The following is a 23,526-nucleotide window of genomic DNA, read 5'->3' on the forward strand; positions in this document are numbered from 1 at the left end:
GCCCTTTCCATATTTGAAGATGGCTATCCTCTCATTCTCCTGTTTTCCAATCTTAACATCTCCAGCTCCTTCAACCGTTCCTCATAAGGCTTGGCTTCCAGACCCTTGATCACCAGAACTGGACACAGTATCCCTGCTGTGGTCTGACCAAGACAGGACAGAACAGAACAGTGCTAATGGCTTCCCTTGATCAGGAAACTAGACTGTGGTTGATGGAGCCTAGAATAGCCTAGATGCAGCCTAGAATAGCATTAGCTTTTTTTGCAGCTGCATCACTGTTGACATGGGTGGAATGTGTCCTTGAAATCAGGTAACGCCTCTTGCCTGCCAGGATGGATAATATAAAGAGGAGCATGAGGAGGTGTTGGAAGTTAGGTAGAGTATGAAGGTAAATTTGCCTTTGTTGCTCCATTGACCTTTGTTCTAGGGTCTGGGGTTTTTTTTGGGGGGGGGGAAGCAGGATTGTGGGGGCAGCCATTCCCTCCACCCCAAAGAATGCTCCAGAAATGATGCTGTGTTGTGATGTAGCGTTCTGCCGAAAACAGGCCTCCCTGCAATGAATTGACTTGCCTGCATGATGTGCTTAACACTAGCCTCTTGGGCCAGATGAACGAGTCTAAGCCACACATAGCAAGGCAACAGTGTTCGTGTAAGCTTTCCTTTGGCAAGGGCCCTGCAGGAGTTAGGGCGCATCTAAGTTCTTCGCCGATTAAAAACCAATTTCTGACTAATTAATCTTTAACAGGTGAGGAATTAGGGTAAACAAAGAAACAAGTCGAGGAGTACAGTGGTGCCCCGCAAGACGAATGCCTCGCAAGACGGAAAACCCGCTAGACGAAAGGGTTTTCCGTTTTGGAGGTGCTTCGCAAAACGAATTTCCTATGGGCTTGCTTCACAAGACGAAAATGTCTTGCGAGTTCCTGCGGGGTTTTTTCCCTTCCCCCCCCCTTTTCCCCAAGCCGCTAAGCCGCTTATCAGCTGATCCTAAGCCGCTAATCCGCTAAGCCGCTTAACAGCTGATCCGCCAAGCCACTTATCAGCTGATCCGCTAAGCCGCTAAACCGCTTATCAGCTGATCCGCTAAGACCGCTAAGCCGCTAAGCCGCTAATGGGCTTGCTTCGCAAGACAAAAGAACCGCAAGACGAAGAGACTCGCGGAACGGATTCAGACTCGCGGAACGGATTCTTTTCGTCTTGCGAGGCGCCACTGTATTATCTGAATTTCCCTTTTCTCCAGCCACAAAAGATGCAAGGACACTGGTCCTTTTCTGCGTCTGTTTGTTGGGTGTTTATGTCTCTGTGTGTCCCTACCTCCTATTAAAGTGAGTTAGGAGGCCAGCTTAGCTTCTCCCCCAGTTTCCTCCTGAGGCAATAGGCTCACGGCACTTGCCCTGACATCCCACTCCAGCCTGTTGAGTGGTGGAAAGCTAGCTCCCACTGACCCTACCATTGGCACACTTCCGAGAAGTCCTGGCCAACGCCCGAGTCTTCCACAGCTTCTCCAAGAAGTAGCTGTCCTTGCCCGGCGATGGGATTTCGTCACATGTTAGCAAGATGTCCTGGCCTGGGGTGACCTGCCTGGGCACATTTCTCATGGCAAGACCCTCCACAAGCTTGCCACAAACCCTGATTTTGCTTCCAGGATGCCACCAGCAGGAAGGAAGGAGGCAGCTGGCCAGGAGTTTCTGGCTAAGAAAGTGACCCTGTACCAGGGGGAGAGGGATCTTGTACTTTGCTCCTTCCTGATGGATGAGTTTGATGCAATGGGAGGGAAAACAGCACAGGGGTGAGAACTCAGAAGATCCATGTTCAGTTGCTGCTGCACAACAGATAAAACCGGGGGGACCTTGGAGCATATTTTCTTTTCTTGTGATTTTGGCATTTATGCCAGAAGGCAATTATTAGAGGTCTCAATAGGCTGATTTCTTTGCCACCAACAGTTCAGGACCTGCTTTCGGACAGAAATGATCAAATTACTTTAATAGTGGCTGAATTTTTGAGTGCTGCCCATGTAGAAAGACTGGGTCATTATAAAAAGAATTAGTGGTTCTTAATTGAGCAGGGATTCGGTAGTGCTGTATTGTATCATTTGTGCAAATTGATTTTCTATGGAGTTAAAGATCTGACCGGCACAAACCTTGTTATGTTCAGCTCGTATTTTGCACAATTTGTATACAGTGTCTGTTTGATAATGTGTGGTTTGCTATGCCTAATAAAGGATAACTTTACTAAAATGGGGGGGGGGAGGCTTTTCATCCTAGCAACAACCCTGTGAGGTAGGGCCAGCTAAGAGGCAGGGACAGTCCCAAGGTAGCTTTGTGGCTGAGTGGGGATTCGAACCCTGCTCTCCCGAGTCTGACACTCTAACAGTCTCCTTCTTTGGAGGTCTTTAAGCAGAGGCTTGACAACCATATGTCAGGAGTGCTCTGATGGTGTTTCCTGCTTGGCAGGGGGTTGGGCTTGATGGCCCTTGTGGTCTCTTCCAACTCTATGATTCTATGATTCTAACTGTGACGCCACACTGGTTGTCTTTATGGGGAACTTTTCAGGAGCCACAGGGCAATGGTGAATGGGGCCCAGGGCCGTCCTGTCTCCCATTTCACAGCCTAAGACAAAATGCGACGGCGCTGTTGCATTCCCTCCCCGCTCCTGCCGTCAATGTCTTGCTTAATGGGGTCAACAATGGCAGTGGCTTCCAGCAAGATCTCAGGGAGCGCTTGCAGTATAGCTGCCATAAGACCCTGCTGGGGGTGCTGGGCATTGCCCTATGGTATTCCGCCGCTCAAGGCGGCTGCTTCAGTGCGCCGGCCCTAGTGGGATCAAAGGCCAAGGTGGCCAGATCAATGGGTGCTTCTTTTTATGTCTTATGTCCAGCCACATTAAAGGTAAAGGTAAAGGGACCCCTGACCATTAGGTCCAGTCATGACTGACTCTGGGGTTGCGGTACTCATCTCGCTTTACTGGCCGAGGGAGCCGGCGTACAGCTTCCAGGTCATGTGGCCAGCATGACGAAGCCGCTTCTGGCGAACCAGAGCAGCGCACGGAAACACCGCTTACCTTCCCGCTGGAGCGGTACCTATTTATCTATTTCAAGCCAAGGGTGCCGGTGTTTGTCCACAGACAGCTTTCCGGGTCATGTAGCCAGCATGACTAAACCGCTTCTGGTGCAATGGAACACCGTGACAGAAACCAGACGCATGGAAGCGCTGTTTGCCTTCCTGCTGGAGCAGGACCTATTTATCTACTTGCACTTTGATGTGCTTTCGAACTGCTAGGTTGGCAGGAGCAGGGACCGAGCAACGGGAGCTCACCCCGTCGCCGGGATTCGAACCGCCGACCTTCTGATCGGCAAACCCTAGGCTCTGTGGCTTAACCCACAGCGCCACCCGCATCCCTTACATAAAAGTTGGACGTCTCTATATACAAAAAGACATATTCCCATCCTCGCGTTTACCCTGTGAAGGGTACAGAATCCACCCGTTTCAAATGAAGTTGATCTTTGGGCCCTTTTTCTCAAATAGTTGTTTTCCTAGCGAGCAACACTTGAGTGCGGGGGAATTCGAAATCCTGCAAATCTTTTCTCCCCCCCCGCCCCCTTTTGCATCTGGCTCTCTCGCATTTCTCTCCTCGCCAGCCAAGTGCTGTTATGTGAGAGGCGGCTGGTGTGTTTTCTTTGGCCCTCGTCCAGAGGAGGTCACTCTTGTTGTTATTGTTTCATTCCGGAGAAGAAGGATGCAGTCATTATTTCCCCATCTCTTCTGGGGCTCTTCTGGGGCTGTTTTAAACAAGTGCTCTGGCGATTTCCAGCAACACGTTGTTCCTAAACAGAGTTGTTCTGGTCAGCAGAAACGGCATCGAGTCTTGCAGGCGGGGGTGGCGGCTCAAAGCTCTCTTGCTCAGCGAAGTAAATTACGCTCATTGCATAAAAGCCCATATTTCTGCGCCTGGTAATTCTGTAGGACACTTCCAGGACATATGATTTGCATGGGGAGGGCTGTATGCCTTACATCTAGGACAGGGGTGTCAAACTCAAATTCATCGGGGGCCGCATCAGCAGTTTGGTCACCCTCAAAGGGCCGCTTGTATCTATAGGACTCAATATGCGCTCAATATAAAAACAAGGGGAGGTTTCCTGAATGCATGTAAAGTGGAGGTTTCCTGTGTAGAACGGCCGGCGCCGCTAGAGGGCAGACGTTCTCTGGCTTGTAAGCTGCCGCGCATGCGCTGAAGAGGCGGCTTTCTTGTGTCAAAAAAAAGAAGCGAGAATAAAAGGTGAAGGCTGGCGGCGGCTACACGGGCCACATGACGAGGTCTGGCGGGCTGGATTCGGCCCGCGGGCCTTGTGTTTGACACCCGTGATCTAGGAGGTCTGGGGTTCAATCCCCGGTGTCTCCAGGTAAGACTGAGAGAGACTTCTGCCTGGAACCCTGGAGAGCTGCTGGCAGTCAGTGAAGACAATACTGAGCTAAATGGACCAATGATCTGACTCAGCACAAATCAGCATCCTCTGTTGCCCCTTTTGCATTTTGCAGCCAGGATCAAGGAGGCCGTGTGACTCGTGAGCAGAGAGATGAGGAGGGAACCACCTGAATACAAGTTTTTGTGTGTGGCTCATTATTATTATTATTATTATTATTATTATTATTATTATTATTATTATTAATATACCGCCCTATACCCAGGGGTCTCAGGGCGGATCACAGGATAAAATCAAGATACAGTCGTACCTTAGATCCCGAACGCCTTGCGAGTCAAATGTTTTGGCTCCCGAACGCCGCAAATCTGGAAATGCGAATGTTCTTTGGAACCTGAACATCCCGACGCAACTTCTGATTGGCTGCAGATGCTTCCTGCAGCCGTTTGGAAGCCGCGCCTTGGTTTCCGAATGTTTTGCAAGTCGAAGGGACTTCCGGAACCGATTCTGTTCAACTTCTGAGGTACCACTGTATAAAACCACAAAATAAATAATCAAAGTAAAAACAACAACCCAATAGCCCCAACCCAAAGCACATTTCAAAAGGGCAAAAGGGCATAGGATGTAAATCAGATCAACCAAAGGCCTGGTTAAAAAGGAACATTTTTTCCTGGCGCCTAAAGGTGTATAATGAAGGCACCAGGCGAACGTCCTTGGGGAGAGGATTCCACAGGCAGGGAGCCACAACAGAGAAGGCCCTGTTCTGTTGTTGCCACCCTCCTTATAGGTTCCCCCCTCCCTTTTTAAAAGCTGTATTAGTAACCAGAATGTCACAAAATAGTGGCAGTTTTCAAGTTCTTCAAAACCCTGATGAAATGTAGGATGGGAGCATGGAAACTATGCTCTGGGCAAAGTATGAGTAAAAGATAAGGAGCGTTTTCAGGAAGAGACGTCACCCCACTCGCCAATCTAGGAATTCTCCTTATTTGATAGAAAGCAACGTGTGGCTGATCTTTCCAAGCCCTGCTTTATCCAGGGTAGGGAATACAATTTTTTCCACCCAGAAAAGAAAGGAAGGGAGGAGAGAGATGACGCTGTAATTTATTTTTGTATTTATTTATTTCTGAAAAATCTATTAATAGGGGGGCCCTACAACCAATGGGCTTTGCTGCTTGGTTTCAGGCCACAAGGAATGTGTACGCTTGCTAGGGATGTGGGGGAAATTCAGTCCCGTTCATGCTGAAAGGTGAACCTTCCAAATCCATACTTTCTGAAGCATCACAGAAACCAAAGCCCAGACACTACTTCGAAATTTGCAGTGCATATCTCTAGCCATGTAATGTCCACAAAAATACACATTTACTAGGGTAATTGCTTGTAAAACACTTAGAACAGGGGTCAGCAAACTTCTTCAGCAGGGGGCCGGTCCACTGTCCCTCAGACCTTGTGGAGAGCTGGACTATATTTTTTTTTGGGGGGGGGAATGAACGAATTCCTATGCCCCACAAATAACCCAGAGATGCATTTTAAATAAAAGGACACGTTCTACTCATGTAAAAACATATTGATATCCGGACTGTCCGCAAGCCGGATCCGGCCCCCAGGCCTTAGTTTGCCTACCCATGACTTAGAAGTTTTGCCACAATCAAGGAATATATGCATTTTCTAAAATAATATAAAATATGCATGAACACATGTGCATTAAAAAAAACAGTACCAAGTTGCATTACATCAGGGGAAATTGCTGTGCAAAAAAACCATATATTAGGAGAAATTGCAAGGGGGGGAATTGCATATTAGAAGAAATTTGCACTAAAATGCTGATGAATTTTCACGAGGACTTTAAAAAAAAAGAATTGCGAACTGATGCAGACATGTGGAGAACTGAACTGAGTTTAAGTCTAGAAAAAATGAGAAACCGAAATTGACACATACCCAACCGCCTGTCCCTATGAAGTGGATTGACAAAACCCCAGGACTGCAGGACTGCAACTCTAGGGTGTGTTGGGAAACCAGGACTGCGATCCATTTGTAGTATGTAAACTTTCCACTTGTATTAAGGTCCGATAATTGCTCACAGAAGCACTCCCATCTCTGGAAAGCAGAATAGGCAAACTAGCTAAGTTTCCTGTGCCCCTCTGGCATCAACCAGGCCTTCCCAACATCCATCTCTTAAGGCAGGCTTCCTCAAACTCAGCCCTCCTGATTTTTTCTGCCTACAACTCCCATGATCCCTAGCTAGCAGGACCAGTGGTCAGGGATGATGGGAACTGTAGTCTTAAAACATCTGGAGGGCCGAGTTTGAGGAAGCCTGTCTTAAGGCTTACAAACTTTGGCCATCTGCTCTTTCTAGAACTCTGGAATTCTTTTCTGGAAGCCCAGCAAAGAGATCTCTGGTCCAGAATGGGCCTGCACCACTTGCGACCTGTCACGACAGACACAGCCAACTGACCTTGCCTGGCGCTTGGCACCGTTCTCCTGCAACCTCTGCCAGGGCCAGATCTCCAGCAAAGCACCCTTCTGGTATGGAGTGTTGGTGTGAACTGCAGATGTTGTTGAAGCTACAATGCACATCATCATCTAGACATTGGATGCACCACCTGGGGCTGATGGCGGATTGTTGTTGTTTAGTCATTTAGTCGCATCCGACTCTTCGTGACCCCATGGACCAGAGCACGCCAGGCACTCCTGTCTTCCACTGCCTCCCGCAGTTTGGTCAAACTCATGCTGGTAGCTTTGAGAACACTGCCCAACCATCTCGTCCTCTGTCGTCCCCTTCTCCTTGTGCCCTCCATCTTTCCCAACATCAGGGTCTTTTTCAGGGAGTCTTCTCTTCTCATGAGGTGGCCAAAGTATTGGAGCCTCAGCTTCAGGATCGGTCCTTTCAGTGAGCACTCAGGGCTGATTTCCTTCAGAATGGAGAGGTTTGATCTTCTTGCAGTCCATGGGACTCTCAAGAGTCTCCTCCAGCACCATAATTCAAAAGCATCCATTCTTCGGCGATCAGCCTTCTTTATGGTCCAGCTCTCACTTCCATACATCACTACTGGGAAAACCATAGTTTTAACTATACAGACCTTTGTTGGCAAGGTGATGTCTCTGCTTTTTAAGATGCTGTCTAGGTTTGTCATTGCTTTTCTCCCAAGAAGCAGGCGTCTTTTAATTTCGTGGCTGCTGTCACCATCTGCAGTGATCATGGAGCCAAGGAAAGTAAAATCTCTCACTGCCTCCATTTCTTCCCCTTCTATTTGCCAGGAGGTGGTGGGACCAGTGGCCATGATCTTCGTTTTTTTGATGTTGAGCTTCAGACCATATTTTGCACTCTCCTCTTTCACCATCATTAAAAGGTTATTTAATTCCTCTTCACTTTCTGCCATCAAGGTTGTGTCATCTGCATATCTGAGGTTGTTGATATTTCTTCTGGCAATCTTAATTCCGGCTTGGGATTCATCTAGCCCAGCCTTTTGCATGATGAATTCTGCATATAAGTTAAATAAGCAGGGAGACAATATACAGTGGTACCTCGGGTTAAGAACTTAATTCGTTCTGGAGGTCTGTTCTTAACCTGAAACTGTTCTTAACCTGAAGCGCCACTTTAGCTAATGGGGCCTCCTGCTGCCGCTGCGCCACCGAAGCACGATTTCTGTTCTCATCCTGAAGCAAAGTTCTTAACCCGAGGTACTATTTCTGGGTTAGCGGAGTCTGTAACTTGAAGCGTCTGTAACCTGAAGCGTATGTAACCCGAGGTACCAGTGTACAGCCTTGTCATACTCCTTTCCTAATGGAGGGTTAGACTCAAACAACACCTAGAGCAGTTTTCTTCTGTTTTGGGCCTCTAGGCTTTCTTGGACTGTGGTTCCCTTCATCTCTAACCATTGGCCATTCTGGCAGAGGCTGATGGGAGTTCTAGTCAAGCTTTGTCTAAGGGGCCAGAGGTTCCCCATTCCTCCTTCAGAGAACGTTCAAAGTGTTTGGTGTACACCCTCCTCCTTGGAGCTTCTTAGCAACCCTGCAGGGCAGCTTGCTATTATTCCCCCCATTTTGCAGATGGAGGGGAGCCAGACTGAGGCCGAAGTCGGCTCACTTAAGACCATCTAGTGAGAGCACCGTAAAGTGGAGATTTGGATCTGGGGCTTCCAGACTTGTGTAGCCCAGGTTTTTTTGCCACTACGCTGCTTTGGCTCTGTAGCTAATGGGTTTCTATCTCTTTTTGTTCCTCAGTTGCGGAATGCCAGGATCAAATTTGACCACGATGGAGAGAAAAGGTAGAATGTATTTTAATTAACTGACTGTGGTTTTATGTAAATTGTGCTATTTTTACTGTTGTTAGCCGCTCCGAGCCTGGCTTTGGCTGGGGAGGGCGGGATATAAATAAGATTTTATTATTATTATTATTACCTTCCCTGGCTGCATGAAGACTGATGTGTGTCATTGTTCTTCCTTAAATCGTATAAGGCCCATAGTCATTCTCCCTTCCTTTAATTGTTTCACACGTACAGAGAGAAACTGCCTGTCCTTCAGGATCCTTAAAAACCAAAAGGAGTAACCCATACTAACAGTATGCTAATTTGTTTAAAACTGATTGAGTTTAATTTAATTGCATGCAATGTTGTTATGTGTATTTGCTTTTCAGAAGTGAAAGCAATGGAAGAATGTACTGCTGCCCCACATTACTGAGCAGAGGCATAGCGACGCTTTAAATAACAAAACGCCCATTATTTTCCTGCAGGATTATGCAGTTCCAGAGGCCAGTTAAGTTCAAAGAAGTTCTGCAGAAAGCCATGGACGCTTTTGGGCAGATGATGGACTTGCAATACGCCAACAACGAGGTTGGTTTCTCTGCTTGCTTGTATGTGTGTGTGCTTAAAACAACCTCCTCTCTGCAAGGCGGGTTACAGCAAACTAAGAAAGTTTCCCTAGAGCTTATTGGCTGGTTTTTTTGAATTAAACTGTATATACATCTTGTTAGGGAGTCGGTGGCGCTGTGGTCTAAACCACTGAACCTCTTGGGCTTGCCGATCAGAAGTTCAGTGGTTTGAATCTGTGTGATGGGATGAACTCCCGCTGCTCTGTCCTAGCTTCTGCCAACCTAGCAGTTCAAAAACACCCCAGTGCAAGTATGAAATGAAATTTATTATGGTCCCAGACCAGATTTGCCAGTGCAAGTAGATAAATAGGTACTGCTGCAGCGGGAAGGTAGACGGCATTTCTGTACACTCTGGTTTCCATCACGGCGTCCCGTTGCGCCAGAAGCAGTTTAGTCCTGCTGGCCACATGACCCAGAAAGCTGCCTGTGGACAAACACTGGCTCCCTCGCTCTGATTAATGCCACAACCCCATACTCACCTTTGACTGGACGTAACCACCCAGGACTGCAAGATCAAACCTATCCATTCTGAAGGAAATCAGCCATGAGTATTCTCGAAGCTACCAGCATGAGTTTGACCAAACTGTGGGAGGCAGTGGAAGACAGGAGTGCCTGGCGTGCTCTGGTCCATGGGGTCACGAAGAGTCAGACATGACTAAACGACTAAACAACAACATCCAGGGGTCCTTTACCTTTTACATTTTATATCTTGTTAAGTATAAATTAAGAACTGGGCGCAAAGGCTTTTCCCAGCCATTCATGACCCCTGCCAAAGCTTTCCTTGCACCTAACATTTAATGGGTCTATTAATTTGGTTGCAGGTTGCTTTGGGTTGCCCTGGGCAGGATAAAGAGCAACTACCAAAATTAATAAACAATAATTATAAACTGCTTAATTAACCATTGCTCTTATGGAAGCCACAGGAGCCATATTCTGCTTTGATGTAGCACAACCAGGGCAGCACAACCTTTTGGCTTTGCTTTCTGCTTGGGGAGAGGCTTGCAAATGCCACCTGAACAGGAGACTCTTTCTGCACAATTTAGCAATTGGGCATTTAGCACTGTGACACCTTCCCCTTAAATATTAGACAAGTTCTACCTCTGCTGTCCTTTCAGCACCTTCCAACAAACCCAGATGGGAAGATATAAATATAACAACAACAGGAACAGGAACAGGAACAAAAAATAAATAATAATAATTTTACACCCTTGTTACGTAGCTTTAGGTACCAGGCAAAGGCATTCCTCTTCTCCCAGGCTTTTGGCTCATTAAACTTATCTGGCCTTTTAAATTGTGTGTGTTGTTTTTCTTTGTTACTACGGTATGTATTTTTGTGTCTTTCTATTGTGAACTGCCCTGGGATCTACAGAAACTTAATAAATAGTAATCATTACGCGGGTGGCGCTGTGGTCTAAACCACAAAGCCTAGGGCTTGCCAATCAGAAGGTCGGCGGTTCGAATCCCTGCAACGGGGTGAGCTCCCGTTGTTCAGTCCCAGCCCCTGCTCACCTAGCAGTTCGAAAGCACATCAAAGTGCAAGTAGATAAATAGGTACCGCTCCGGCGGGAAGGTAAACGGTGTTTCTGTGCGCTACTCTGGTTTCACCAGAAGTGACTTAGTCATGCTGGCCACATGACCCGGAAGCTGGACGCCGGCTCCCTCAGCCTATAGAGCAAGATGAGCACCACAACCCCAGAGTTGTCTGCGACTGGACCTAACAGTCAGGGGGACCTTTACCTTTAATCGTTATGTGGAGATCTTCCCCTGTTTGCATCTGTGCTGGAATTGTCGATAGAGTTGCATCATCTAATCCAAATTGTTTTCAAGGTGCTTTTATTGTTATCTCAGGTAGGCTCCCCGCTCCCCAGCAACCCTCCCCCCAGTTCAATGTAAATCTCGCTTGGAAACCTGCGGAACTCCCCGCAACCTGCTTTCTTTCTTACTCTCAGGATTAAAAACATGTGTTTTTGCATGGGAGCTGCAGCACGATGGCCAGGACACCTCCACCATTCTTAATATCCTACACCTGTCTTCTTCACCCTCACAGGCTCAAACCTTGAGAAGCTTAGCGAGGTGATGAATCAGCACTCGGCAAATCGTGTCCCCCCCCCTTCTCCTCCTGCCACAGGCGCCCTGGCTCATTAACTTAGCTGTTCAGTTTTACCGGCTGTAAGAAAGCTCTGCTCCATTTCCTGAGCCTGCAACCTGCCAACTCTCTCTCTCTCTCTCTCTGGTTTACGTGTGTCTATATTTAGGTCCGTGTCTGGTAGGGAACTTTCATGTAAAGAGCAGCCTCGTTGGCAAGCGAGGCAGAAAACCTTCTTGCTAGACACAAGCAATTAGGCAAAAGGACCGCAGGCAGAAGTTTTCAAACAAGGTGTCTCTTTTTTTGGCGTCTCGATAACCGGGCACAGGACCACATGGAACATTGGTGGAGAGGCTCCTAAGTCCGTAGGACATTTTATTCCAAGCACAGGCAGTTTTTTGGAAGGCCTGTGTAGGTTTGGGGGTGGAGGATGGGGGGTGAGGTTAGGGGACTGCCAGGGAACTGCCCCCAAAGTTCAGGTCCAAATTCCAGGCTAGACTGATTAAAGGTGGGGAAATGTTCAAATACAAAGTTGGAATGGGTGGATTATTCCCATTGTTCACAAAACTAACTTCATGCTACTTTCACATATGCATATTCATAAGTCTGTTCTGCCCCATTTTGGCATTACCTGTGGATTTTGTTCTCAAAAAAAAAAAAAAAAGAAACCCACACACAATTTGTTTTTTTTAAAAAATGTTTTATTACAAAACACATGCTTAAAAACATACATCATCTCCATCCACACAATTATAAATGTATTTTAAAGCATCGCAGTACCTTTTTTGAGCAGAGAACTTCATCGCAAATTATGAAGAAGTGCGAAATCTTAAGGATAACCGTTGTTCTCTTTCTTTATTAAATTTGTATACGGCTCTTCGTCTGAAAATCACAGGGTGCTCCACAACATTAAAATGCAGAATAAGAACACAAAATACGTAATAAAAGTAAAACCAGAGGCAAAACAATACCCCCCCCCACAAACACATTTAAAAGGGCATTGCATGTCAATCAGCCAAAGGCCTGGCTTCACATTCTGAACATTTATGAGGCCTCTCTTTAATTAAGTTCTGATCCTTATATTAGTCTGGGAAGTGCAAAAGAGGACCTGATTCGAATCCCAGTCTCAACAGCAGAAATACAATTGGCTGGGACATTGGAGAGGCCATTCTCAGTGGTTTTTATTACACTCTACAAATTTTTAGCTGCTCTCCCTGGTGTTTTTAAATTGCATGTTAGTTTTGCCTCTTTGTGGACAGATCTGCTTTTAAATTATATTGTGAGCTGCCGTCGGTGTTTATTTTAGACAGATGTAAGTTTTCCTAACAATAATAATCGCAAATGAAATCTGTGCCTCCACGACCGGATAGCTAAAGCACGCTGCTTTCTGAATTGAAACTGGAGCAGCTTTTATATCCAAAATAAGTACTCTTCTACCTTGCTCTCAGAGGAGCCCATTTCTTTTTTCCCCTTTCTAAATCAGTCACTCGTCTGAACAAACCTGGAACGAAACAAAAACGAGAACAGGGAATCATGCAGAGACACAACGAACAGCTTCCTTGGTGGTTAGACACTCAGGGCTTGCAGGGAAACCTGTAATTATCTGATGAATTCAATAACCAGTTTAATTCTCTGGGCATGCTAAGAGTTCTCTCCCTGCAGCCCAGCATTCAGAAGTGGCTGCCTTTAAGAAGCACGCCTGTCTTGTTTTTAAACCGACAAACTACGCAAGAGCAGCGGGATGCCGCGTTTGCAGTTTATGTGTCCCTCTCTTGGTGGGTAGCATTTTGCAAGTCGGATCCAAGTCTCCGGAGTGTTTTATTTACTTTTTCCACACAGGTCTTCCCTCCAGCAGAGCCAGCGGCGCTTCTGCACCTTCCCTTTCGCAGGCTGTTGTTTTGATAACTTTTATCCCATTCCTCCGGGGGGGGTGCTATCTTGGAAGAAAAGGTCAAAGCCCCCAGATGTTTGGCTGCTATTTTCTGCCGGGGGCCTCGGGTTCCTTTGCTGTGCCCCGGGTCCAACTGCCCACCTCCCCGCCAGTTCCCAAGCCCCCGGCTGCTCTCTGGCTTCCTCTGTTTGTACCTCAGCTGCAACAACGGTGTTTGTTCAATCTTTTCCCAGCTCCTGATTCCCCTGAAATCCCAGGAAGACTTGGACCGGGCAGTGGAACACTTGGACCTCAGCCCTTCTCTGAAGAGCCTAAAAGTGTTTGTGAAAACGGCAAAGAAAACAAACGTGAGAGAGCGGCTGCGCTTTCCCCAACCACCCCCTTCCTCCTTCCATTTGTGTACAAAGCAAAACATGATGGGGACGTGGGTGGCGCTGTGAGTTAAACCACAGAGCCTAGAACTTGCGAATCAGAAGGTCGGCGGTTCGAATCCCCACGACGGGGTGAGCTCCCGTTGCTCAGTCCCTGCTCCTGCCAACCTAGCATTTCGAAAGCACATCAAAGTGCAAGTAGATAAATAGGTACCGCTCTGGTGGGAAGGTAAACGGCGTTTCCGTGTGCTGCTCTGGTTCACCAGAAGCGGCTTAGTCATGCTGGCCACATGACCCGGAAGCTGTACGCCGGCTCCCTCGGCTAATAAAACGAGATGAACACCGCAACCCCAGAGTCGGCCACGACTGGACCTAATGGTCAGGGGTCCCTTTACCTTTACAAAACGCGATGCTCTCGTCCCAGGGAGTCAAAACGCTCTTGCGTGTTTTAATGATGTATCGGGTGGCGAATGTGTCGCAAGGGACACATTAGAACTGGCATCTGGTCATTTGGGGGGGGGGGTTGTTCGCTCTGCTTTGGAGTCCATTTTTCACCCCACTGTCTGAACAACCCCTGCACGATGCAATTACCATCCTGTTAGCATCTAGCAGCCCTCAAGCAAAACCCAGCCTATTTGGGATTTGGGATGAGGAGATAAGTGTTCCCTTGCAGGATCAGACCAAGGATTCACCTAGACCGAGGTGGGAGTGGTTGTGGTGGGGACTTTTTCAGCCCGGGGCAGATGGGAGTTGTAGTTCCAGACATCTGAAGGGCTCCCAATTGGCAAAAAGGCTGTTGCGATTAATTCTTCAGCTTAACTAGACAGATTTCCCTTTGGATTCCCTAGATCAGGGGTGGCCAACTGCCAAGAGACTGTGATCTACTCACAGAGTTAAAAACTGGCAGTGATCTACCCCCTTTTGGGGGGTTCAGGTCAAAATTGTTGAGCTTTTTATGGGCTGCAGAGCTAAAATATTTAGGTTTTATTGGGGGGCAGCCGAAGTTCTTGGCTTCTTTGGGGGGAGTCAGTGATCTACCAGTGATCTTCCACAGATGTCCAGTGATCTACCGGTAGATCACAATCTACCTGTTGGACGTGCCTGCCCTAGATTCAATACCCCACGGCATGAACTTTGTGTGGTAGTGTGATATTTCTCCACACAAGCCTGCACTCTATAGTTCCCACCCACCAGAACCAAATCTTTCTGTCTCCCTCTCACCTTCCACGGTTGCCTGGGGTCCAACCCCACACCCCTTGCCATTACAGTCGTACCTTGGTTGACAAACGCCTTGCGACTCGAACGTTTTGGCTCCTGAACGCCGCAAAAGCCAGAAATGAGTGTTCCGGTTCCTGAACGTTCTTTGGAATCTGAACGTCCAACGTCTCTTCCAATTGGCTACCGAAGCTTCCTGCAGCCAATCGGAAACTGCGCCTTGGTTTTTGAACGTTTTGGAAGTCAGACAGACTTCCAGAATGGATTCCGCTCAACTTCCGGGGTACCATTGTATTTTGAAGCTGGAAAACACCATTTCTGGCAGGAGAGCAAGTCTCCTCATGTGCCTTCCTGAGACACTTTCGACAAAGCAATATCTCTCAGGCTCCCCAGCCTTGGGGCCAGTGAAGACCATAGAGTAAAGGGAGCATTTCCCAACAGCCTCCTTCTGCCCTCCGTCAGAGACAGTGGGAGTTGGAGTCTAACTACATGGGTTCAAGTTACAAGAAAGGAGGCTCTGATAAAACATCAGGCAGGAAGAACCTTCTGACAGTAGGAGCTGTTCGACGGTGGAACAGCTGACATTGGAAAGTGGTGGATTCTCCTTCACTGGAGAATGAATCAATTGGCTCTGCCTGTCATTGGCTCTGGCGCCCCCTACTGTTGGGCTCCCTGATTTCTGCCCTATCACTTCCCATGGGCACCAGCCACTACAGATTAGGGTACAGTGATATGTTCCTGAGCAGGCAGACTGAAAATGCCTGGAATATTTTAAGCATTCCTCCCTGCGGAGGAGACTGAAACCTAACAACTCTCTCTTCGCGTACCTCCCGTAGTCTCTGCAACCCAACAACAGCAAGCAGCATGAGATGAGGATCTCCAAATCGATGGGAGATATCTTGGGGTCGCTGTACAAAGATGCAGAGAGGACACGGAAGCATTCCACAGGTTGGTGAAACGCGGCTTCTCTTTCTCCCACAGGGTCTGCCAGGGCAGTGACAGCCACCTTTCCGCATCCGAAAACAGGGGGCCGCTCCAGTCCCAAAGTGCCCCCCAAGTGTATTCTGCAACATGCCATTGATGCAGTAACAGTGCCTTAGTGATGGATTTCCCTGTCTAATTTCAAGAACCAACTGATTCCAGGGGGCTGGAGCCAAAACACTAAAAGCCCGGTTTCTAGCGCAAGCTAAGCACATTTCTCATCATTCAACACTCTCAGCAGTGCCCGATATGATGAGCACAGTCGCCTGGCAGGGGTATATGGCCGGTGTTAAGTTGTGGGTGAACATATCAGACGACACAGCGATTCTCCAAACAGCTCTTGTTTATTCACAGGTCAGAACAGAACTGAACTGAAGGGTTCAGCCAGCCTGCTTATATAGAGCTCCAGTACAATGTAACTGTAACAACTTTCTGTAACTATCCAATCACTGAACGTCACTTTCAATCCCTTATTTGCATATGTGGACCTGAGTAAAAACTATCTACAGTATCCCCCTGCTGGCTCAGGGTGAGAACTTCAGTACATAACAGCCGGAGATTTATCTGATTAGATAAATCTATCGTCACTGTCAGAAGTATATGAATACTGGTTTCTGGGAGCACAGGTGCTGGTGCATTCTTGGCCTGTTTACAGGTTTCCCATATGCATCTTTCTGGCCACTGTCACAAGAGGGTGCTGGACTAAATAGGCGTTGGGCCTGATCTATCAGCTCTGTTCTCAAGGTCTTCAGATTTGACCCCATCCGGTTGTCCAACCGACAAGCTATGCCTTGAGGCAACTTGCTCTTTTTCCTGTAGCTGCTACCACCAAATGCCCCGGTCTTTTGCTGGAGAAGAGCGGGTAGGTTGCCACACATTCCCCCAGTTGCTGACACAAACCAGGGGCCTATAATTTCTGTTTTGTTGTCAAAGCTTTCCTCCCTCGACGTTGCCATTGAGACGGTGCCCAGAATTCTGGGATGGTTCCTTCTGAAACAAAATGTGCTGTTACATCGAGTCACTGCAGATGCTTCTTGTACTCGAACAAAGTTAACAATATTTTTTTTTCTCCCTTTGGATTGCCAGCCTGTTTTCCCTGCCACACACAAACACCAATAACCCAATGGAATTTGGAACTGATGCAAGTTTGTTGCTGGCAGAACCCATAAACTTCCTGTCCTTCTGTAATGGGGACAACCGATGCTCAACACAGGGTTTATGGGGCTGCTTCATTATTTATTATTACGGAGGCCAAAGCCTGGATTTTACTGAGTTGTCCTAAATAAATCACTATGGCGATAAGTGCAATTATTATTATTATTATTATTATTATTATTATTATTATTATTATGGCATGCTTGGGTGGAATGGAAAACTTTCATGGCTGCGGTGTAGGCCCCCCAAGACAGGAAATACTGAAAATAAAAACTTCGTTTCCTTTAAACAAAGCAACTTTCTGGTCCTTATGATTATAAGGAGCGGGGGAGGGGGCAGGCAGAGATAGAGCTCAAGTTTGGATAGCAGTCTCTTGGAAGAAAAACGACTCTTGAAATGAAAAGCAGAATTTGCCTGTCTTACAGCAGAGTTTCAGGTCCTTTGCAGTAAGGTTTTTAAAAAGAAAAAAAGATAAGTGCAATACTCAATGTGTGCGCATGTGTACAAATACCGTATTGGCCCGAATATAATTTAAGCCACGCTTTATAATTATAATTTAAGCCACGCTTTAACATTTCGCTGACGGAATTTGGAAACAGAAAGAAAGTGAGGCTTATATTCAGGCCAATACTGTATTGTTTGCTCAGGTGGAGCTATTACTAGATTACATTCATAGTCTTCTGTATACCGGGGGCAGGATCCAGCCTCCTGTTTGGGTGCATCCGTACTTGCAGTCAGATTTTAAGGGGTCACTTGGGGCTCGGTCACACAGAGCCCGGCTGCAGGGCCATCGGCTGTGTAGATGGCGGCTGAGACCCAAGGATAATGGCTGCGAGGTATGGCACGGCTCCCTCTTGTGGCAAACGTCCATGGTGGCGCATGCTGCCGAGCCCCGTGAGTTCCTGGTTCGAGACCCCAGAGCCCCACAAAGTGTGGCACCGGGCACACTCGTTGTGCCCTCCGCGGTCCGGGGTCAGATGAGGTGCCCTGCTTTGGGTGGCACTGCTGTTGTTGACGCCCTGAATGGCCGGCGGCCGTTCAGGATCCTTATAACGGAGCCTTTCCTTCGCCTCGCTGGATCTCTGCAAGGAATGACGCCAAGACTGTGGCATTTTTCCGATGAGCAGCTTTTGGATGTGGTGAGGAAGCAGCGAGAAGGGAGCCAGGCAAAACACACACACGCGCGCACACACACACACACAAAGCACCACCCCTGCTTTTTTGGAAACAGCCAAGCGAGGTCACAGTGGATCTGGCTGTAAAATAACGGAGTGGAAAAGGACATTGAAAGGCCCCAGGGCCTGCCAGCCTGGAATGGCATCTCTCTTCATGGGACATGCTGTACTTTTTAATAACCTGGAGCGTGGGAGAACCCAGCATATTTCTCTGCCCCTATCTCATTCACTGACTTAATGTGTTTATTGCTTTTATATCCTGTGTTGTTCTCCATGGAGCTCTGAGGGGGCAGAACTGGTTTCTCCCCCTTCCTCATCCCACCCCCATTTTTTTATTCATTTTATAACACAATTAAAAAACACAACACAAACAGAAAAAAAGACAAACAAATTCTTGTCTTACCCTTATTTTTTCTAAACATTGTTAGGTGAGCTTCCCCAAGTCCCCCCTGTCTGATTTTCATTTTACCTCATCTTTAGCAGTTGACATATATCATAATTTTTAACCATTTTTTATCACACTTACTTTTACCATAAAAATCTTCACATTTTATCACTTTCAAATAATACTGTTTTAAAATACACTATCTTCTACTTCTAACCCTACAGCCTATATCCACTTCCAAAGCTATTCTAGAATTTAAATATTAACATATTTTTTCAAATATCCTTTAAACTTCTTCCAATTTTCTTCCACCGTCTCTTCTCTCTTCTCTCTCTCTGGTCTCGGAGTCTCCCAGTCAGTTTGGCAAGTTCCATATAGTCCATCATCTTCATCTTCCATTCTTCAATAGTTGGTAAATCTTGTTTCTTCCAATTCTTCGACTTCCTCATTTAACTCGCTTAAACAACATGGCAGGTTAGGCAGAGAAAACGGAGTGAGTGGCCGAAGGTTGCACCCGGTGAGCTTTGTGGTCGGGTGGAGATTTGAACCCTGGTCTCCCAGGTCTGACACTTTAACCACTGCTCCACACTGTCTCTCTCTCTCCCTGCCCCTTAAGCCTCTCCTTTGAAAGAAATGAAGGGCGGGAGAAAGCCAAGCAGCAGAGGATTAGATTCCTAGATCTCTAAGGATCTCATGGGGGGCATACATTGGCCCCCTCTCCCCCTCCTGTTTTATCCTCACAACAACCCTGTGAGGAAGAATCAGGGTGATGATTGTTGACCTGTTTTGGTGTGGCCTCCATCCATTTCATTTCATTTCATTTCATTTCATTTCATTTTACAGTTGCATAAGTAACATGTTGTTGTTTAGTCGTGTCTGACTCTTTGTGACCCCATGGACCAGAGCACACCAGGCACTCCTGTCTTCCACTGCCTCCCGCAGTTTGGTCAAACTCATGCTGGTAGCTTCGAGAACAATGTCCAACCATCTCGTCCTCTGTCGTCCCCTTCTCCTTGTGCCCTCCATCTTTCCCAACATCAGGGTCTTTTCCAGGGAGTCTTCTCTTCTCATGAGGTGGCCAAAGTATTGGAGCCTCAGCTTCACGATCTGTCCTTCCAGTGAGCACTCAGGGCTGATTTCCTTCAGAATGGAGAGGTTTGATCTTCTTGCAGTCCATGGGACTCTCAAGAGTCTCCTCCAGCACCAGAATTCAAAAGCATCCATTCTTCGGCGATCAGCCTTTTTTATGGTCCAGCTCTTGCTTCCATATATCACTACTGGGAAAACCAAAGCTTTGACTATACGTGCCTTTGTTGGCAAGGTGGTGTCTCTGCTTTTTAAGATGCTGTCTAAGTAACATAAAACCATTCAAATCCTCCCCCCCAGCAATGGGTGTGGGAAGCCAAAACAGCAGGACCGTATTGCGCATAGCAATACAGCCTAGTGCTAATAGCAAGCATCAACACATCCCTGTGTGTTGCTCTCTGATATAGATCACAAACATGGTGGCCAAGTGTGGACTTGTACCCACCCAACGCAGCCCGCTCTGCTCTGTGGTTGCAGTGTTGCTGCGATCCAAGAGGGAAGGCTTCCATTGCTGCTGTTATGTACTGAATTTCTCACCCTGGGCCAGCAGGGGGATACTGTAGATAGTTTTCACTCAGGTCCACATATGCAAATAAGAGATTGAAAGTGATGTTCAGTGATTGGATAGTTACAGAAAGTGGTTACTGTTGCGTTGTAGTGGAGCTCTATATAAGCAGGCTGGCTGAACCCTTCAATTCAGTTCTGTTCTGGCCTGTGAATAAACAAGAGCTGTTTGGAGAATCGCTGTGTCGTCTGAGATGTTCACCCACAACTTAACAGCTGCCATTTTGTGTGGAGATGTTTGCTCTTAGCATTGCCCCCCTGCCCCTTCTCTGCTGATAACCGGGAAACCCCTTTTGATCCGCGGGAAAACACTTGCAGAAGATCCCAGGTCCCTTCTCCAACATATCCAGTTAAAAACAGGACTCTCAAGTGCCACAGCATTACAGAGTCGCTCGCCTTTGCAGGCTACTGGGACTTGCACTTGAATCCCTGGGCCTTTCTCTGTTTTGCAGGCTCCCTGCACACCGGCCGCAGTTCTCCGCCCCCCGGGAGCGTCCCCGAAGAGCAGCAGCAGATTGCCCGCCAGGGTTCCTACACCAGCATCAACAGCGAAGGGGAGTTCATCCCCGAGATGATGGACCAAAACGTAAGCTAAAGCCTGGAAGCAATTGCCTTGCCTGTCTTTGTTTGGGGAAGGGTGTCAGATGGCAAAAAGTGAATGGGTGCCCCTTGCAAAACAAAGCCTTTGGGGGCTTTTTCTGTGACCTCCTGGGATTCTTCCTAATGGAGGTGCTCAACCATGTGTCTCCGTCAACACAGACTATTGGGTAACGGCCTGTCGTTGATGGGAGTTGTAGTCCGACAACATGTGGGGATGCCCAAGGCTGAAGCACTCTCATGCTGCTCTCCAACCTACGGTATATTTTGCTCTATAAGACACACTTTTTCCCTCCTAAAAAGTAAGGGGAAATATGTGTGCATCTTATGGAGCGAATGCCGGCTGTGCAGCTATCCCAGAAGCCGGAACAGTGAGAGGGAGCGTTGCGCAGCGATCCCTCTTGCTGTTCTGGCCTTTGGGATTCAGAATATTTTTTTCTTGCTTTCCTCCTCCGAAAACTAGGTGCGCCTTATGGTCTGGTGCGTCTTATAGAGCGAAAAATACAATGACTTTTCCTTAGGTTAGGTTGCTTGGAACCAATTTTATTATGTGGCACAGCTCCTTCTGGACCAGTTCAAGTGAAGGGTTGCCTCAGCAAATGTGCTGCCCCAAATCATCATAATTATGATGGTTGTTCCAAAAGCCTTGCACTTGGACACCTAGCCTGGCAAGGAAGATCATTTCAGAGTCTCTTTTTCCCTGAACTGCCAGCCTTCCACATGCAGGGAGGTGGCTTGGGGGAGCATTCAAATCCCATGGTTTCCTGGACTGCATCCTGAAATGGTATGGTCCAGGAAGGAACATATCACAGACTAATTCTTCATGTTGGAGTTGTACCACAATACAGAAAGTCAGCTAGCTTTTTTCGGGGGGGGGGGGAGGGAGAGAGGTGGACAGGGACAATTTGCCCAGACTGAAGGAAGTCGGCCGGTGAAATATACTCGGAGTCGAGTGTGGATTTCATGCTCTTTATTCAGCTCATAGTGGCGAGGAGGAATGAATGTTCCCCCCAAATATCTGCTTTATATACATTATTTACACAATGGGCTGCACGTGATTGGCTAATTCCGGGATTCTTCTGTAGGCCAATCAGGTTGTGAATTCACTTCCACCTGGAGCTGGATTGGGTGGCTCCTGCGGACCAATCATACTGCTGCCTTGTTCTAGGACCAATCAGACTGCTGCATTCTGAATCCTATTGTTCTAGGACCAATCAGACTGCTGCATTCTGAATCCCATTGTTCTAGGACCAATCAGACTGCTGTATTTTGGATCCTATTCAACTCAGCCGGTCTGCAAGTCTTAATATCCTCCAGTAGTGCCCAATTGGCCCTTTCGCATTACCTGACTTTCCAGATCCAGGGGTAGCAGGGGTTCCTATGGCACATCACTCTGGCTAGACCACACGTAGGCAACCTAAGGCCTGGGGGCCGGATCCAGCCCAATCGCCTTCTAAATCCGGCCCACGGACAGTCCAGGAATCAGCGTGTTTTTACATGAGCATTTTATTTAAAATGCATCTCTGAGTTATTTGTGGGGCATAGGAATTCGTTCATTCCCCCCTCCCCAAAATATAGTCCGGCCCCCCACAAGGTCTGAGGGACAGTGGACCGGCCCCCTGCTGAAAAAGTTTGCTGACCCCTGGGCTAGACTGAAGCTGGCCTACTGTTAATTGCCCCTCCACCCAGGAACACAGGAAACCGAATCAGACCATTGGGCCTCACAGCTCACTATAGTCTGCACTGATTCGAAGTGGCACTCTAGGATTTCAGGCAGGGAGCTACCCCATGACAGCCCTACCTGGAGATAGCAGGAACCGAACCCAGGACCTTCTGCATGCAAAGCAGCGACTCCTGATTCGCATGCCCCCTGGCACAAGCTTCACCGTATAGTGGTAACTCAGGTTACATACGCTTCAGGTTACAGACTCCGCTAACCCAGAAATAGTGCTTCAGGTTAAGAACTTTGCTTCAGGATGAGAACAGAAATTGTGCTCCGGCAGCGGGAGGCCCCATTAGCTAAAGTGGTGCTTCAGGTTAAGAACAGTTTCAGGTTAAGAACGGACCTCTGGAATGAATTAAGTACTTAACCCGAGGTACCACTGTACTACTTAACTGAAAGGCTGGAGCATTATACCATGGTCCCTGCACTACAGTGGTACCTTGGGTTAAGTACTTAATTCGTTCCGGAGGTCCGTACTTAAACTGAAACTGTTCTTAACCTGAAGCACCACTTTAGCTAATGGGGCCTCCTGCTGCCGTCGTGCTGCCGGAGCACGATTTCTGTTCTCATCCTGAAGCAAAGTTTTTAACCTGAAGCACTATTTCTGGCTTTGTGGAGTCTGTAACCTGAAGCGTATGTAACCTGAAGCATATGTAACCCAATGTACCACTGTATGGGAAACACCGTCCCTCTGAAAACCAGTTGCTAGGAATCGCAAATGGGGAGAGGTTTGTTGCAGTCCTGATCTCCTTGCAGGCTTCCTAGAGAGCGCCCCATTTTCCTACTAAGCCCCCGGCGGCTGCTCTCATTGGCAAGGTGAGGTCTTTTCGTTCCGTGATGCTATTGCGACCTTTCTCATATTTTTAACATGACAACAGCGAGATACAAAATCGCTCCGGGTGAGTTTTGGCAGAAGCCGAGCACAGATGTGCTGTGTACGTCTCGATGCCAAAAAAAGAGGGAGCTTTCATTGTTTCTTTAAAAATTTATGAGTCTTTCTCTGTCTCTTTCTCTCT

At 47.5% G+C, this 23,526-nt stretch overlaps 1 protein-coding gene across 2 annotated transcripts in view; it reads left to right on the plus strand.

Annotated features, from left to right (window-relative positions):
• Positions 1-23,526, plus strand: part of LOC308569580 (mitogen-activated protein kinase kinase kinase 3-like) — a 114,318-nt gene that overhangs the window by 69,199 nt on the left and 21,593 nt on the right. For both annotated transcript variants that reach the window (XM_081163682.1, XM_081163683.1), the window contains exons 4-8: positions 8,636-8,679; positions 9,144-9,243; positions 13,492-13,605; positions 15,681-15,792; positions 20,643-20,776. In XM_081163682.1, the coding sequence (XP_081019808.1) occupies positions 8,636-8,679; positions 9,144-9,243; positions 13,492-13,605; positions 15,681-15,792; positions 20,643-20,776 (504 nt within the window). The remainder of the gene's footprint in view (positions 1-8,635; positions 8,680-9,143; positions 9,244-13,491; positions 13,606-15,680; positions 15,793-20,642; positions 20,777-23,526) is intronic.

This window comes from Podarcis bocagei, assembly GCF_964188305.1.
Source record: "Podarcis bocagei genome assembly, chromosome: 12".
NCBI lineage: Eukaryota > Metazoa > Chordata > Lepidosauria > Squamata > Lacertidae > Podarcis > Podarcis bocagei.